This window comes from Solanum pennellii, chromosome 9, assembly GCF_001406875.1.
Source record: "Solanum pennellii chromosome 9, SPENNV200".
Taxonomy (NCBI): Eukaryota; Viridiplantae; Streptophyta; class Magnoliopsida; order Solanales; family Solanaceae; genus Solanum; species Solanum pennellii.
In genome coordinates, this window is record NC_028645.1 from 26224044 (window position 1) to 26243527 (window position 19484).

The following is a 19484-nucleotide window of genomic DNA, read 5'->3' on the forward strand; positions in this document are numbered from 1 at the left end:
CTCACTTAGCATCGCATAACACATTACAACCGTGTTCAAAACACTCAAAATCAAAGCATCAACTAGAAAGGAGCATCATTTCACACTTTCAAACACTAGCAACACAAGCACTTGGCAAAACTTTCACATTTCAAAATCTTCTCTTATCCTTCACTTATGGACGAACTACCTTCTCCAACATTAAACATTCTCATATGCAACACTTTTGCACACATTGAAACTTTAATCAAAGGAAAGACAAATTTTCTCAAAATTCAAAAACCTTGTAATGAATATCACTGTAACACTATTAAGCATGCTTGAAATTTCAAAATTTCATTCTTTCAGTAATTTATCATGAAGGCATGATCATATGAAGTATAAAACCATCTAAACTCATCTCATAACAGATTTAAACCATAATTCATGAAAAATACAATTTTCTCAAAATTTGGATTTGCTTACTGTGAATTCAAAACTTCACTGTGTCACAGGCTTAAAGTTTCAATAATGCACCTTTCAAGCAACATTAACGAGAAGGCATGACAATATGAGAGACAAGACTATACTAACTTACTCCAAAGAGACTTTGTAAATTTCACTAAGTGTAATGTGAGAGTAGCATCTGATACTACCACTCCCACTTAGTGACCCTTGAGGATTCTGTTGGACTTAGTACATTACATGCAATTCTACTCAACTCATTCTCCCCAACTTAGGGTAAAGACATCTTCAAGGTCTCACACTTCAAAGCACCATTATACTTCTCACGAAGTAGGAACTCACCCTACCCCCAACTCCTGCACATCAAGACTAAACATCAACCTTACACGTTAAGCATAACACTTTCCTCTTACGATTCAAGATTAAACAAACTCCCTTAAACACCACCTCACTCAACTCTTAGGCATCACTTAACTCAATTTCATGGAAAAGAACTCCCTTACTAGGTATTTATACCACATTTCCTCCTTAGTGTAAACCTACACAAGATCCCCAACCAAAACACAACAACAACTATTCAAACATTAACCACACAAGATGGTTGCCCTCAACTCCTACAAAAATCTGCACCTTCTTTCAACATTCCTCAAATTTACACCTTAAAGCATTTCTACCATCATTAAACATAAGCATAAGATAACTCATTTGCTCTCAAAGGAACTTTATTAAATCGTTATAACTTACTATGCTTAGAACTACACCACCATAAAGCTTCTCATCACAACACTCCAAATCTCATAAATCACACCTAGCCATAAATGGCATCACTTTACAATTTTCAACACTTACCTTCATATCTACTCTTCTAGCCACAAAACCATCATAACAACAAAACTCACTTTTCTCTCCCTCAAACATAGAAACATCTCCCCTTCCAAGCAATCATACCTAGAAGACCACCGGACAAACGGAACATAAGAGAGATAGACCTTATGGAGTTAAGTTTTATGGAACGATTCAAGAGTAATGAAGAAAGTGAAACTCTATCACTACACCAAAAGACACTTTTAGCGGCATTTGATTTTTCTTAAATTGCAATATTTATTGTCACCAATACATGTACCGATATTTGATTAAATGTCATTGGATCCAATGTTGCTAAAGCCTTTAGTGACATTTATGACGAGTGCCTGTAAAGACCCTTATAATTCCCACTTAAAATAATTACTTTTAGTTGAATTTATTTAGCAGCTTTTCCTATTGCCATTAAAGCCACCTTAGAAACAAGCATATTTATGGCTTTTGCTATTGCCGGCAAAGATAATAATTGTCACTCAATTATTATAAATACTTAAAACGTAAAATAAATTCACCTTAATTCATATACTTAACCCTCTTTTATAACATCAAAAATAAAATTCACAAGAGAAATAAGTTCTAAGGTAGAAAAAAAACAATTACCAAACTCAAAACAATGTCATTCATTCAAAATAAGAACAAACTATCTTTAACAGATTCACTTTCTTATCTTTTAGCAGTAAAAGAAACTATGAATTATCAAAATAGAAAAAAATGTGTTCAACATTGGAGAAAGTAAGGTAATTAAGCCACTGTTTCTTTTTCTAATGCAAATTGTTACACCTTTCTGAATCAGTGCGTCATTCCTTGAACAAGCTCACCATTTAAATGGGTATGCCACTGTTACACATAAAGTGGCAGATGGTTAGATGACAAAAAATGGACATGACAATTACATATCTTACTCACTGAGATTTAGACATAGAGACACAATAGAAAAGCACCAACCATGATTCCATAATATACTCACACAAGTATTGTTTTGTTGTTTCACTTTTTTCATCTGCCAAAAACATGGACCGATAAGATAAAACTATATAAGTAAATCATATTGCGTAAATTAATCTTGTTGTCTTTCACCCTTCCACCTGCATAAGCACTAGAGAGTTTTGCAGTATTTTAACATAAAGCCATAAGACATTTCCAGCATTGTCAATATCAGGCAAATTTAATGAACAGAAAGGTGAACTTGCATGAAAACATAAGCAGACGTGGGGTTTGGGGAGGGGGGGGGGAGGCAGAGAAGATAGATGCCTCACACACTAGAACCAAAGATGAAATGTGTTCTATCGAAACAAATAGATTAGGTATTCCCTGCCTGGAAAATTGGCGTGACAAGATACAAGTGATCAGACACTAATTATCACGGCGGAAAAGAAAAATAACCTATAAGCTGGATAAGATGATACCTTGAAGAAAAAAAGCATTGCAAGTCTTCTCGGCAATTGCCTTGCCAACCCTCTGCACACAATTATAAATAAGTATACATGGTAAACATTAACACCAAGAGAAATTGACGTGTGCCTTTTCTTTTCAATGGCAACAGCAACTCTGATATGCAAGAGATTAATACAGTTAAAGCTTCAACCTTACCTTAGGGTTGGTGACAAGAAGGTCATCACCGACAATCTGTACTTGCTCCCCAATCTCAGCAGTGAGCTTAGCATAGGTCTCCCAGTCATCTTGGTTAAATGGATCTTCAATATAGACAATAGGGTACTCAGACACAAATGACTTGTACAAATCCATAAGTTGGTCACCTGATATCTTTTGTTAGCTGTCATTGCTCTGCCAAGAAGAATAAATATGTGCAAAACAGAAAAACGTATGAACAGTTTGACTACAAAACTACCTTGGAAAAAACATTTGTGAAAGAAGCAATAGTTAGTACTTGCCTCTTCTTTGAAGTTCAGGTCATAAGATTTTGTCCTTTCCGTAAAATTCAGACGCTGCAACATCCATTCCAATGACCACCTAAACAGAAAATCATCTCAGCCACCAGGTCATCCAACAACAGCTATGAAAACAGAGAATTATGCGACTCAAAAAGTAACTGAGATGCTCACCTTTCCGGTGTAACCTGCTTTCTCAATGGTTGTCTAAGGCAATTCAAGACCTTCCTTGTTCTTCTAAATTTTTGGAACCATAATCAATGTCAATGCACTGGGCTAACATTCAACAGGATGTAATACATCTGCATAAGAATATACTTCACCTGGATATTAGGAGCAAAACCACCCTCGTCGCCGACATTTGTGGCATCCTGACCACATTTCTTCTTAATCACAGCCTGCAATTAAAGTATAACTATTATCAAACAAAACAAGATAAAGATATGTGCAGCAACCATACAACTATCACATGTATTCATGAAAGCAACTGCATGTCTGTGTGACCTGGCTGAGGTAAAGGAAATTTAATTTGCGCTCTCAGTAAATCCATGATAGTGGAAAAGAAGGGAGGCTTTAATTTTCACTTAAACCTTACCAAAATAACTTTATGTAACACGTTAAAACAATCAGGAAACTAAAAGGTGTAAGCTTGAGACAAGTAAATGAAACAGATTTAACCTAGAAAGTCCTTAATAGTAGTCATCAGTTGAGGATTCATGTCACTTGGAATGTCAAGCCTCTTCCTATTAAAGCCAATAACTTCTATCACCTACAAAGACACATTCATTTTAGCACATCCCATGCCATGTAAATAATCAGAAGCTAGAATGAACTATGTCAAAGAGAAACAGTTTTAAGAATCGTAAAACATGATATTTTATTGTCTCATTTGGTCTTTCATAAACTAAACTTATTTCTAGCTGAACATTGTAGTCTATAACCTGATAAAGAAAATTCCTCACAAACATTGGATACAACACAAATGTAACTACTAAGCAGTATCTATGTGATACAATAAGGACTACGGGATAAGCAAACAAAATAACCAACCAACCTATTTAACAAGCCATATATGAACCTCTGTAACTAAGCCAATTTGACCCCTCAGCAACAGTATTATCAACAGAGAGCAACTCTATATATTGATATCCATGAAGCGGATAATCAGACAAGAGATGAAGGGTTCTGCAACTAATACTACCAGCAGAGCATCTGAAATCGTGTTAGATGCTTCTTGCTTCTATCTAAAATGACAATTTAAACTATGCCTCAAAATTCTTCAGATAAAGCAAAGTTAGAATAGAACTACTAGCATTCAATAATGATTATTATTACTTCAATTTTGTTCTTAGCCATATCACCAATTTAGTGTTCACATATCATATCAATATTTCATCAGATATGTGCACCAATAACCTAGAACTTGGAGGATGTAAAATTTCATCCAATCAACACAAAAAACCACAAAGCAGACACTAAAGTTAGGAAAACTTCAATAATCGACAATGCATTTCGACACAAAAATCAAAGATTATAGATCACAATTACACATTCAGAGGAAGAAAACCGCAAAAATAGAGACATCATGACAGCACACTAACATGTACCAAAACTCTTACCGGCGAGCAAAATCATCAAATGTGTTGCCATTAAGACTATTCTGTATCAACCTCTTTGTAGTTGTCTCCACCCGATAAAACATACATTGTATACTCCAATAGCCACCCACACTTAAATCATAGCACTAAAACCTAATTATACTTCATTTACAGACCCAAATTGAAGGAAATTGAGAACTAAAATAACTAAGGCAAAGATTTGGGGAAGATAATCGATTGAGAGAAAAGCAGAGAGCATCGAGGAAGAGGGGATAATTTAATTTTTTTCTAAAAGGATTTTTACTAAAAAGTAATTGCCACACTTGAAAATACTTTATCTTTTAGCCGCAAAAGTTTAAATGCTGCAATAGGTGACTTTAGAATATGAATTAGCGGCATTTAATTAATCGCCACTAAAATTCTATTTGGGTGTAGTGTATCGTCCTATAGCCTCTTGTCCACGGATGTGTCGTGACTCATACCAGTGACCAAGATACTACTACAAGTGGCTTGTGAGACTTTTTAGACCCTAAACTATTTCACATAACATTATGTTCTGATACCAAGTATGTCACGACCCGAAAGTACCCTATAGAAGTTAGGGAGAACCCTCGGTTCGTGGCAAGGCGTACTTGACACTTTGGGGTCTTGTACAAGCCCTTTAACTATCGTTCATTACATAAGACATGAAAATTAGTGCAGAACTAAAACTTTTCACGACAATTAATATAAAAAGGAATTCATATAAATACTTAGAAAATCTCATCGTCACTAGCCAACTTAAGACACGACATAATAAACTTAGGGACAAGACCTATTACATTTGAAAGAGATACATATTAAGTCTTAACATAAGGAACTAAGAAGATAGGATTTATGCCTTCGGATATATGAGGACACACTTTGTCGTAGAGGAACTTTCCCAAGCTTTGCCTTCTAGACTTCAACCTTGGTTCCAAAACCTATACTTAGATAGTATAGAGATGTATGAGGTTAGTACAAAACAATTTACTAAGTATGACATATGCAAAAACATCCAAAAAGGAACATTTTAGTTAAATAAGCTTTCATGCCAAATAAGTAAAACATTCAGGATTTAAAAGTTGAAAAGTATAAGTATCATCATTTAACACATACTAAAATAATCTCATAATTTTTTAATCAAAGAACACATTACAATAACATTGATGACATTATAGTGAACACATTACAGTGAAAGGCATAATGCAACTCATATGAACCCTTTTCCCTAGAAGTTTCCCTAACCCAAGTTATCCTACGATTCTCTAAGGTAAGGCAAAAAGAGACTGCCGATACACCCCGTTCAAGTCACACCAAAAGGATCCTTAAGACCACCAACCATAGTCTTACCTCGTATGGTAATTAAATCCACATACCTAGCTAAACCAGTGCCAAACATACATGTATACGAACTTCATGTAAGTACCCTTCTCCAATAGTACTAATCTTTCACACTAAGTGCAATGTGACAGTAGCATCCCATACTACCACTCCCACTTAGTGTTCCTAATGGCTTTCCCTTGGATTCAACACTTTACAAGAACTTAACCAAAATTGGAGTAAACTATACATTACAGTGAACTGAAGACTCCAAAGATAGTGAACTTCCAAGGTATTTCCAATGAGGAAGTGAGCTCAGTTCCGTAGAAGTTTCCCCAACGAGGTTATCCTAAGGCTCTCCAAGGTATGACATGAAGGAAATATCTGAACACCTCCTTTAATACACACCAAGGGGATCCTTAAGACTACCCACCAAAAGCTTACCTACGAGAATAAGTCACCACTCAAATCACAAGACATTAGAAGAACACACAACAAACCACCAAAGACTTCCCTTTCGGAATGCCTACTTAGTGCAATGGATAGATAGTATCCCAATACCACCCACCTACCCTAAGTAGTACACTCTTTTAGAAGGTTTGGCACCAACTCTTCCCTCGGAAGGTCCTACTTAGAGCAATGTATAGATAGCGTCCTATACCACCATCTACCCTAAGTAGCACGTACTTTTAGAAGACTTAGTTCATTCAAATATTTTGTGTGGGTTAGCTTAACTGACATAGATCATGAGAGCTTAACATGGAATCTCGATACTTCCCTTATTGGAGAAGGGTCCTCTCACTAGCCTAGGGTGAGGTCTTACTTTAGCTTTTACATGGCTTGCCCATTAGCTACACCTATGAAGGCGCACAGTTAAGGGATAACGAGATTGCTACTAAGTAACTCATTCTCTACTAACGAGGAGTACTCATCTCAAGAGGTACATTGAAATACAACATCTCAACGTAACCACCTCTTCTTCATATCCTTTCGGTGCTAGGCATAACTCCCCACAAATTCTCAACATTGTAGACTATAGGTTAAGGATAACTAATGAACACCACATTTCAACTCATGCAGGGTATTCATCCTCCGACCTATCTTAGAAGGCTCTTGGGAGGTACTGAGGTTGCTACTAAACAGTTCATCTCAACTCACGAGGAGTGTTCACCCCAAAACTCCCCTTTTTGACTTATGTTAGTTTTATTCATTTCATTCAAGTGTGAGTGTGTGTGTACATCTGAGCACACCTTGCACATAAGCATCAATTCATTTACATTTAACTTCTATACATGCTTAGACCTTCATTTATCACATCACACACTTTACATGCTTCACATAATCATATAAGTCCGTTAGAAATAATCCTTAGCATACTTTTCATAACAAGCTTCATAAAACAATTAACAAGAATAACTTCATTTAAGCATACTCTCTAGCATACTTCACATAATAGCTTCATAAGGCACATTTAGCAAGAATAACATTATTATCATCTTACTTCACATAACAAGACTTCATGGCATCATTCACAATAAACAAGTAACTTCACATTCATACAATTAAAGTAAACACCGCCACAATGAAGGTGGACCATGCCACTTAAGAGCATTCCGAAATTAAAGATAAATAACATAACCAACTTACCCTTTAATCCATGCTTTCATCACCAATAACATTTTACTCAATATTTCATCATAATAAAGCCCTTTGGGCAGTAGCTAAACAACAATATCAATCATAACAAATCAAAGCTCAAAGACTACCAATTCATGCTCATTTAACTCGTTTCTTAAGCTAAAATTTGATGAAAATCTTTAAGATGATTTAATTTAAGTTTTATACTTAAAATCATCAACTAACATTAGAAACATCATTATTATTTCATTCAAAACATTTTCATGCAAGACCCATATTAAGATTTGAAGATAGAAGAAACTATGGTTGAAAACTCTTTCTGAATATTCATTAGAACGGGCTCCGTTAGTGGAAGAGTTCAAGGATGGATACCATACCTCACATTGAAGAAATACCAATTTTTTTATGAAATGACCACCAACAGCCCTCCTAGTTCCTTCTTGACTTCTAGCTTCCATGGTGACTTGAGAGAGTCTTCTAAGGGAGAGGGGTTTTGGGTTTTAGGAAATGAAGTCTAAAATTAGGTCTTAGGGTTTGAAACACTTTAATATACCTAATAAACCTTAAAAATATCACCCTAGGGTCTTAAAAGACTTGGGGTGAATTTACCAAACCCCAAGACTTAACAGGAAAGGGACAACTTTTGGGGCAGTCTCCATCAAGGGACCAACCAATGAACCATTTCTCAAAGGATGGACCGTTGGTGGTGTCTCGTTTCTTGAGACATAGCTCCATTTGTAGCCTTGACAACTGACCTTGCAGGTCTAATCGACGCCCATGGTCGACGGGCCGTTGGTTTACCAACGGACCATCTCTTGGGTTGTCGATTGGTCGTTGTTTTGGCAGCTTGTTGCCAAGAGGTGGCTTCCTCTTCTAGGTCCCCTCGTGTGTCCTAGATGGAGTCGTTACCGAATGTTAAACCCCTAATTATAGTCTTCTAGGTCATAGGAACATCCCACATCAATTTTGAGCATAACAAACACATAAAACTCACTCAAACACATCAAGACACACAAGCGCTATCGAAGGCACACATTCCGAACATCATGGACGTTCTCGGACGTTTGACCTCCAAACTTAACAAACTTCACACACTGCCTAAGAACACTAATGTAACTCATTTTAACTTCAAATTAACTCAAGAGACACTCAGGAGGCTCTAGTTCACCTTAGTTCATTTTAGGGCGTTACATTAACTAACATTGAAAATAACCTATTTCATTTATTAAAACATTTTCATGCAAAGACCCATGCATAGAATCTAAAATAGAAGAGTTTTGAGTGTGAATCCTTTTATTAGAAGTCTTTGGAATGGCTACTTGAATGAAAGAAGGTTCAAGGATGAACTACCATAACTTAGATGAAGAAAGACCACGAAATTAGGGTTGTAAACTTGAAGAATTTGGTCTTCTTACTTTGTGCTTGAAGTTCATCAATGGAGGATTTAACTTAGAGGAGAATTTAGAGAAAAGGGAGAGCATGTAAAATTTTTATATTCTAATTGAGGGTTGGGGTTTTTAATTAGGATAATATGTGTATGATAACCTTAAATCAATATATAATACATCCCTAAAATACCCAAAACACCCCTACAACAACTGGATATTTTTAGAAAAGTCAAACTTAACTTAAATTTTCTTAATTATCGTCAGGAAACGGTCCGCCACACAGAGCTGTTCCCATTAGATTTTTCAAAAATTAGTGTGGGGGTCTTTTAAGAACTTTGGGGATTATTTGTGGATGAATTTACGTAACTTTAAACCCCATTTACACCGCCAATTTAAACTCTGAATTTCAAAACAAAAATCTCTCCAAAACCTTTCCTCCAAAATCCTCCATTGAAGATGCTTCAAGCTCCAAGGAAGAAGACCAAGTTCTTCAAGTTTCCAACCCAAATCTCCTGGATCTATTCATATTAAGGTATTGTAGTTCTTCCTTGAACCTTCTTTCATTCAAAGACTCAATCCAATGACATTTCAAAAAGGGTTTTAAAACTTCAACTTCTTTTATCTTTGACTCTAAGCATGAGTCTTAGCATGAAAATTTTTAAATGACTGAAATAAGGTGTTTTTAATGTTAGTTGATGAATTTCATGTCTTCATCACAATGAACCCATGCTCATGAATATTTCCAACTTTTAGCTTATGAAATGGGTTTAATGAACATGATTAGATAATTTTAGAACTATGTTTTCTTTACGGTTATATCGGGATTAGATACTGCCTTAAATTTTATTTTATGATGAATTATTGGAGAAATTGAGAAAAGGCGGTGAAAGCTTGGATGAATGGTAAGTTGGTTATATTGTTTAGTTCTTTTTGTGAAATGTTCTTGAGTGGTATGATCCACCTTTGGTGGCAGTGTTTACTTGAAGTATATGGGTATATGTATAATATGTGTCTTGAGATTATGACCTTTAAGGCATAGTATGTGAAGTGAGGTGATGATTTTGATGTTAATACATGATATGTTTTAGGAAGTTGAAAGGTGTACCTTGTTGCTGTCATGTTTAAATGAAGTGTGTGTGTGTGTGTGTGTGTGTGTGTATATATATATATATATGAAGCATGATAAGCATGATAGTGTGAGAAGCATAATTGCGTGTTAATTATGATGAATTAAGATGTAAGAATGTTTAGAAGTCCATGTTATGAAAATGATGATTATCTTTAAGGTGTGATCACATGTACTCAAACAATCACTATGAATGAATGAATGAATTAATGAATGTGAATGGGGAATTTTAGGGTGGACACTCTTCATGAGTAGAAATGAAGTCTCTAGACCATCCCTACTACTCCTATAGTATGAAAAAGGTTAGTTTTCGGGTGAAAACTCTTCATGAGTAGAGATGAAGTGTTTAGTATAAATCTCACCATTCCCAAGAGATTTCTAAGATAGGTTGAAGGTTGAATACCCTTTGTGAGTTGAGATGTGGTGTTTGAAAAGTAAAATCTAGGGATAAGTATCCTTCATGAGTTGAGATGTGGTGCTAATTAGCTATCCTTAACATATAGTTAATGAATGTTTAAGACTCCTTGAGGGAGTTATGCTTAGTACCGAGAGGATTTCAAGAAGGGGTGGATACACTTCGTGAATAGATATGTTGTACCCAATGTAACTCTTGAGATGAGTACTCCTCGTTAGTAGAGCATGAGTTACTTAGAAGCAATCTCCTCATCACTTAACTATGCGGCCGCATAGGAGTAGCTAATGGAGAATGCATGTAAAGTCTTAAAAAGGACCCCACCCTATACAAGTGAGGATTGCTCATCCGGTAGGGTTTAATACCGAGATTCCATACCTAGCTCTCATGGTCTATGTTAGTCAAAACTAGTGTAACATTCCGAAAGTCTAAAACATTTTAAGGTCCTTGAGGTTATAACAATGTTTATAACACAACGGTTTAAGAGTTATAACACTGTTTTAAGGTCAATAATAATTTATAAAATTCATTTAGGAAGTATTCGAGTCAAAACGTCAAGGAACGTCCATGACGTCTTAGCCTATTTGACGAGGTTTTAGGAGTCAAAATTTAATGAAATTTGGTGGGAAGGTGTTAAACATCTATAAGAGTTAGTGTAGGGTTGAAACGCCCGGTACGACTCCCCAAGGACAAACCAAAGGTTCTTTTTTGACCGGTATGACTCCCCAAGGACCAACCAAGGGTCCTTGAGGAAGACCCTTGCCTTTTTGCTAAAAGTTGTCGAAGACAGTAGCCATCAACGAGAAGTAGGCTACGAGGCGTGGTTCAATCGACGAGGCACCGATTTACTTCTTTGATGTCCACTTAGACATTTTCCCAAAAGGTCATTTTGGGAAGTCTCTGACCAAAATGATGGTGTGCAGGACGGTGGGTGAACAATGCACGTCGACTGACCTATGACCAGTAGGTCGGGGTCTCATAGGTCACGTCTGTGTTTTACTGTTTTATTTTAATTGTTTCATTTAATTGGTTAGTAGGTAAGTTAGTTAATTAAGGGTTTAGCGGAGGTTTAATTAAGTTAATTAAGGAAATCTATATAAAGACCTAAGCCTAATTAAACTAACCCATCTCCCACAATTTCCAAACTAAAAGTGCTCTTCGTTCTCTCTACTTTCTCTCTCCCAAAGAAACTCCATAGAATACCAAAGTCAAAGAGGGTTGTAGGGCAGAAAGAAGACTACTTTTATCCATCAATCTTCAACAATTAACAAGGTATGGGGTCCTTTCATCTTTGGGATTCCTTTCCCTAAATGGTTCCTTCAAAATTGGTTTTCAAAACGATGATTTCATATATGTTTCTTCCTATTACGAATTTGATATTCTTAATTGCATTGTCTATGGTTTCTTTTGATTATTATGTTTAGATTATGATGTACTATGATTAAATTATGCTAGTTCTTGATGAGTTAATTTAGTTTGTGGAATAGATCATGAAATTGACCCTAGTCCCTAACCCTAGGTTATGAACTAGTGATGAATTCATGTGTAGTGATTCAATTGAGTTCATTATTGAATTAATTACTATTGTGTGATGATATTACACCCATAATTGGATTGGACGACTGATAGTAAAACCTTGGATGATGGCTTGTGAAGGAGATTGGGGTAAGTCTTGTGATCTCAAACCTTTATGCATGCTTGTTGATATTATAACATGATGACAGAGTTATCTTGATTATGTGCTCAATTATGTTGATATGAATGTTGACTTGACTAGGCTTTGTATTTTTGGTCTTGTGATGTACATGGTATTAACATAAGTGCTTATTGACTTTCATTGGTTCTTGAATGTGCATAAAGCTTTTCAAAGTAGTTTGGCATGATTTCTATGTTGTGTGTGAATATGATCCTATACTTAGTACAAGTTATGTGCTAACCCCATTTCTCCCTTTTTCCCCAACATTATAGGTTCTGGTCGTTGAAGGGTTCGTGACCACTTTGAAGGAAGGCTTGGATCATTTTTCCATGTGTGGATATGTCCGCATGTTCTGAGGATGATGCCTTTCTATCACTCTACCTATGTTACATTTTTATAGTCTTAAGACACTCGTTTCACTCATGTTGTTTCAAGACATTGTTGTAAGCCTTAAGGGAAACTTTTACATTTGTGTAAGGTCTTTGTGAGTATTGTTGTATTTCGTTTAGATTGTTTAATATGAGACAACCCTTTTAAGACTATATTATATATGTTGTCTATATGTAGCATAAAAGTATAAGACTAGGCAATCTTTTTATACAAGGAGTCTATGTATACTCGCTACGAATATATTATGTGTAAGTGAGAGGTATAAGTAAACCTCATGAAGTAGTTGTAGATGAAAAATTTTAAATTTTCTGCACTTTTTAACCTATGAATGTAATGACGAATTCTAAGAGGCTAGTCTTAGTCCTCTCCGTGGACGACGATGCCAGTTAAGTCTAGGGGGTACTTCCCGGATGTGACAACTAGCCCCCATGAAAAAATGTAGTGAACCAAGTTATCCAGAGGGTGTATTACTTAGGGTGGTGGTGGATGGGATATTATGTGAAGTTATATGATTTAATGTCTAAAGTTATCAAGGCATGTTAAGTTTATGTCTTGTTTGTTGGAGTTTGTGAAAGATGCATGTGGCGAGCCTAATCTAAGGGAATCTTCATGGAGCACTTGGTGGGAGTAGTAGTATGGGATGTTTCTTTCACATTGCACTATGTGTAACTTGGGGGTTGTCTTGGAGAAGGGTTCTGATGTGAAGTCCTTAAATGTAAGTATGTTCCTCTAGTATCTTTTCATGTTGAGTGTGTGCTTGTTACCCGTGTAAAGTAAGATTATTGTCAGTAGTCTTGAGGATATATTAGGTGTGTATTGAAGGGATTGTATGGATGATTTCTTCATGTCTTACCTTAGTGAGTCTTTGGATAACTTTTGATAGGGAAACTTCAAAGGAAATGAGTGCACTTTAAGATGTAATGGAAATGAATTCACTATATGATACAAAGAAGTACGTCCAATGTAAGGTTTTATGAGTTCACTCAAAAGTGTAGTCTTGTGTTGAGATTATGGAAGTTTTAACTTATGTGCTAAATGATGATTTATATGTTGTTTTGATACAATATTCATGAAGGTTTTACTTATATATCATGAAAGCTTTATTTCTACTAAAATGTCCTCTTTTGCATGTTTTTGTATAATTTCATACTTAGTACAATGTTTGTACTAATCCCATACTTTTCTACACTCTATAAGCATAGGTTGGAGGCAAGTGGAAGTTAAGGAGGCAAGCTTGGGAAGTTGAATCTCCCAAGACTCGGTAGGTCCTCATATATTCGAAGACATTGTCTATGTTTCTTTACTTTTTCATTATGACTTGTATAAGACATATTATATATTTTCTTTCAATGTAAAGATCCATGACCCTAAGATATTTAAGAGGTGTCTTTAAGTTGTCTTTTGACGACGAGACTTATTCCTTAGTATTTTATAAAAGATGTTTGTTATTATTATTCTTGTGAAAAGTTTTAATTCCTCACTACTTTTAATATCTTATGTAATAAATGATAGCTAAGAGGTTGTACAAGACCTCCAAAGGGTCAAGTACGCCGTGTGACTACTCTAAAGTTCTCCCTTATACTAGAATGTACTTGCGCGTCATGACAAACTTGGTATCACATCTTAAGGTTTTGGGAAATGGTTTTGAGTCAAAGTCTCACAAGACACGTCTAGTATATTCTCGCGACACATCCCATTAGTGGGAGGTTATATGATTATAGAAGTTTCACTTTCTTCATTACTCTAGTTTCTTGCCATAGAGCTTAACTTCCTAGGATCTGTCTCTTATTTCCCTTGTCCAGTGCTCTTGTACATGATATTGTTTGGAAGGGGTTATGTTAAAATAATGGAGGACAAGAAGGTGAGTTTTGATTCTTATTGTGGTTTTGGTATCTACATGAGTATATGAGAAGGTGGATTTTAAGGTTGTGATGTGATTTGATGTATGGCTATGTGTGATGTATGAGATCGGAGTATTATGATGTGAAGTTGTATGGTGATGTAGTTCTAGCATGATAAGAGTTACAATGGTTGAATGAATTTCTTTTTGCGAGAAAATGAGTTATCTTATGGCTATCTGCAATGATAGTAGGAATTTAAAGGTGTAGACTTCAAAAGAGTTGAAGGAATGTGGAAATTTTCTAATATTTGAGGGTTGCCCTCCTGTGTGGGCAATGTTTCATAGTTGTCCTTGTGTTGGATAGAATCTTTTCTGTAGGTTTACTCTAAGGAGGAAAGATAGTATGTTTACCTAGTAAGGTAGTTGTGAGGTTATGCTAGCAAATGGTGGAATCTATATAGCAACATTGTTGGTTTCAAAATGAATCTACCTTAATGGGTGAAAAGAAAAAAAAGGAGTTCTATTCCATGAGTTTGAGTTATGTGGTGCCTAATGTGCCTAAGGGTTGAATGAGGTGAAACTTAAGAGAGTTTGTCTAAGCTTGAATCATAAGAGGAGGGTGTTATGCTTGAATAGTAAGGTTGATTGTTCGTTTTGATGTTCATGAGTTAGGCTACTGCGAGTTTCCACCATATGAGGCTAAACTTTACAAAAAATAAAAGGAACTTCTTAACTGACGCCACATCCCCATGTCTCACAATAAGGAGCACAAAGTTCTATGTTGTAAAAACTCAACATCAAAAGTAAAACAACTTTCGAGAACTGTCCTACACCACCCGAACCATATTCTATCTACAAAGGAAGATATGTACTTGTGGTTCTAGCTTGAGTGTCTGACACACTTACAAACGCCCACTCTGAGTGGGCCACTCATTTACATAGAAAATAACATAAGATAAAGCCTATAAATTTGATCCCTCTAGGTATACCATTACTTTATACCAGGTTTTTTTTTTCATGTGTAGCAAGACGTAAAAAATGTAACTTACCAAAACTGTAAAAAAAAAAAAACAAGGAAAAATCATAGTAGTGAACTAAGTCAATGGTTTTATTCAAATAGGTAGAAGAAATTATGTAGCTTAGTACAGAAAATGGTAAGGCAGACATGATATATCACAACCAACATAGGAGCACGGAGAAGAGGAACATCTAGTAAAGACAATTGTACCTGTTTACCAAATAGGACAAAATCATTAAGGTGATCAACTTTAATGGCTACAAAATTATGTCTAACAGCATCAATAAAATTCTTCTCAATAAAAGGAAGTCAATGAATGAAATCATCTTAGACAGGTTGCCAATCTTGATTTTGTGGTACACCTGCGATACCTGCAATACCTGCGAATAAAAAATAAGCAAAATAACCACACTCTAAGTTAGTTCAAATGTAAGACAAAATTTCAAATAACAAAGGACACTAAAGTTAAGCACAAGAACCTGCTAGAGCAACCTCAAAGTGGCAAGCTTTTTCGAGGCTGGAACATACTGGGACAATTGTACTTTAGGAACTTAAGATGACAAATATGAACATCCACTTCAATTCAATCCATGGAGTCGAAAGGTGAGTCATTTGTCAACACAGTCATAAACTATGTGAAAAAGGCCTCTACATTCAGGAAAAAATACTATAAGTGAATGTGTGGCAACACGGTCGTAAACTACTTACAAAAAAGTAAAACTATTAATGAAATGCTGCAAGGAGAACTTGAAAACATGACAAAAATTGTAATCGTGACAACAATCTCAAAAGGGGATATTTTTATATATTGACAAACTCAAGTTGGTCACTAAGCGAAATGAAAAGAATTTTTTCTTCTTTACTTGAAAAGGTAAAGTTCCGGAGAATCGGGATATATAACATCATTCCTTGAGAGTACTGAGAGATTCTTCAAAGAGATATAATGTTGACAAAAAAGGCTTACCCAAAATAGGAGCTTGGGCTTGTCAAGTGTTAAATTTTTTATTTCATATACATATAAATGCATCCAAAACATGTACAAAGCGAACCTACTTACACCAAGGTTAACAGAACCATGCATCCCTAACCAGAAACATATATGTGATGTCTTTTTTTTTTCAATAACAAGTTATTAGATTTTCTTTCCACATCTTCTCTTCTTTTACCTTATATATTCATTGTTTATCTCAAATTGACCCTGTTAGTTCAAGACTCAAAAAAACAAATTGCAGACTACTAAAGATATACAAAAGAAAAAAAATATGCAGACTACTAACAGAGAATGTGGAATGTAAGGACATTTGATGAACTTGATTATGAGCAGGTTACGAAAAGGAAGAACAAACTTTCAGAAATAAAAACCAAAGGAACATTTTTATTCAAATATGACTAACTCTAGTTGGTACTAACCTGTTTCACAAATGCTTTCTCATTCGGATGCAAAGGTAACAAGTAAACGTTTGTTTTAAAGGAACACAGTAGGTTGTGGTGGAGTTATACGTTAATAGTAACATTCAGGCTGTGTAAATTGGACAGCAGCATGATTTTGGAAGATCTCTTCTAATACTAAAGAGCTTAGACAGGAGACTTAAACAAAAGGAAAAAACTAAGGTTGAATACAACATCGACAAAAACATAAATCAATATAAAAATACACATCAGTAGAGATTTTACTGTTTCCCCTTCTATCTTAAAGGGCATATTACTATTTCCTTTTAAAAGACTATTTGACTTTGTTAGCAGATAATAGATACTGCCTAAATATAGTTGCGAATTATCCGACTAATAGTGTATATTGAGCATCATGGTGGTCAGTACTAACCAGAATGGTACATTTCTTAGCCATGTCCACCAAGTTCCTTCCTCTTCTTTGAGAAAATTCAACAACAGATACAACCCCTTCGTGCAAAGAAATGATCTCTAATATAAAAACCAGCATTGCCATCAATACCAAATATGAATTAATTCACATACATAGATACTTTACTGGACCAAAGAGGTTTGATACATGAGATAATGTGGTTCCTGAAATAGCACCCATGTAAAGGAATGATTACCTAGTTTCTGTTACAAATTCAACTTGGAAATAAATGTGCTATTCTAAAAACAATGAAACCAGATTTAAATCTCATGAATTTACATGAGACAAACTTACAATCCAGATATCATCAACTCTTGTAAGAATTGTAATTGCTAACTTAGAACAGAAAGGATTTCACACTTCTTATTCAACCTTTGTTCTATCTTAATTCTAAGAATATAGACAGGTTAATAATCTTATACATTTAAGAAAATCAGGTATTGGTTTAGTTCTGACGGGCATAAGTTAATAAGTTTATACTTTATAGATACATTAAGGATGATAATCGATACAAAACAGAATAGAAGCATACAGGATGGGGAATATGGGAGCAGTTACAACAACATATTCATTATAGTTCAAAATGTCTTGTTCATCGAGAACGAGTAAGAACAAGAACTATATGATAAAATTAACTAGACTTGCATTTAAATACATTAAGACAAGTTGCATGTAATTTATATGGAAAAAACCTTACTTTTAGATCAACTTAATAACCTAATTTCTAACACTATGTTATAAACATCCAAGAAAGACTCAATCTTGCAAGCATTTGATACCAATAGTCATAAAAAAAAACGTACACAACAACAGAACATTAAAAAGTCTATCATAATGATAAAATAAAGGTTATAACTTGAACAGAGATTATCTTTTTATCGTAGACAGCATCACCAAGTACCAAATTCTTAGTACAAAGATCATCTTCCTTGCCCTTAGCAATGAACACGTCTCGATGTCTATGTGGCTCCACCAGAACCTTACTACCACCCTTATCAATGGACACGCCTCCATTCAAAAGACAATAACTAAACAAGAGTTAGTATTCAAGATTAACACAAATGACAACCTATTATGTTGTTGTTTCTCTTCTTTTTACACATATTACATTTGTTGGATAGAGGAATTTTCCTTATCATCATATTATTCCGAGTAGAGCATGTCTCATTCAGAACTGTCCATGTGAATATAAAACGTACGTGGCCAATATAACTATGAGTTAGACTCCCAAAAATCAACAAAAATATATTTGTAGACACAAGAAAACAAAACCCTAAAACTAAAATTTAGACTTTCGAAGTTACAGTTTAACACTTGATAAACCCTATTTCAACAAAATGTGTTGAAGCTTTAAGACATCAGCTTATAAAGTTAAGCATTTTAGTGAGGAGTGTTCATCTGAGGCGTAACCTTCAACTCATCAACAACAAATGGTGAAATCATGTTCTTCAGCTTTTCAACGTGAAACCGTGATACCTCTGAGAATGTTTGACGGAAATTGTGCTCTTTAGACTTAGTTTGTAGAGAAAATCCTGTTCTTCAAATGGACGGAATGTTTTTCTTATTTGGGGAAAAACACAGTGTGAATTTTCTATGACTTGCCTGATAAACATTCAGTGATTCATCGATTTAGCAAGCAGTTCTTCATTGATTCATCATGCAGTTATTCAATGATTCGGCTAGTTGTTCCAAGATTCAGCGGGAAAGTTTGACGGAGAGAAACTAAGCTCCATTTTGGGGACTCACCTTGTTCTTCAGTACTTTTGTTCTGATTTGGGGAAAAGCAATTTTTATTGATTTATGAAATATATATTTTTTACTTAATAATAAGTGGGAGGGATAGTTAAAATGGTTGGAGGGAATATAGTCAAAATTTTAAGGTCACATGTAATGTGTTGTTTTTAAAATTAATAAAAATAAAACAGCTTGCCAATTATATTATACTTTAACAATGCTTATAAAGTGTAACTTATGCCAATATTATTGTAGCCAAAAGTAAAAAA

At 35.1% G+C, this 19484-nt stretch overlaps 1 protein-coding gene across 28 annotated transcripts; it reads right to left on the bottom strand.

Annotated features, from left to right (window-relative positions):
* Nucleotides 1–1880: 1880 nt before the first annotated feature.
* Nucleotides 1881–19278, bottom strand: LOC107031429. Of its 28 annotated transcripts, none has more exons than XM_027919626.1 (13): nt 18958–19275; nt 17443–18509; nt 16100–16268; nt 15831–16000; nt 5652–5733; nt 3852–3942; nt 3497–3571; nt 3348–3410; nt 3177–3255; nt 2875–2978; nt 2691–2742; nt 2252–2284; nt 1881–2121 (listed from the first exon to the last, which is right to left on the bottom strand). In XM_027919626.1, exons 7-13 carry the CDS (start codon nt 3541–3543, stop codon nt 2074–2076), a joined length of 426 nt encoding a protein of 141 aa, XP_027775427.1. In that variant the 5' UTR covers nt 3544–3571; nt 3852–3942; nt 5652–5733; nt 15831–16000; nt 16100–16268; nt 17443–18509; nt 18958–19275; the 3' UTR covers nt 1881–2073. The 28 variants fall into 28 exon arrangements, 25 of the variants coding, with proteins under 25 accessions (XP_027775427.1, XP_027775433.1, XP_027775424.1 ...); XM_027919632.1 differs by having other exon boundaries at nt 17443–17540; nt 18892–19275; XM_027919623.1 differs by having other exon boundaries at nt 18892–19275.
* Nucleotides 19279–19484: the final 206 nt, after the last annotated feature.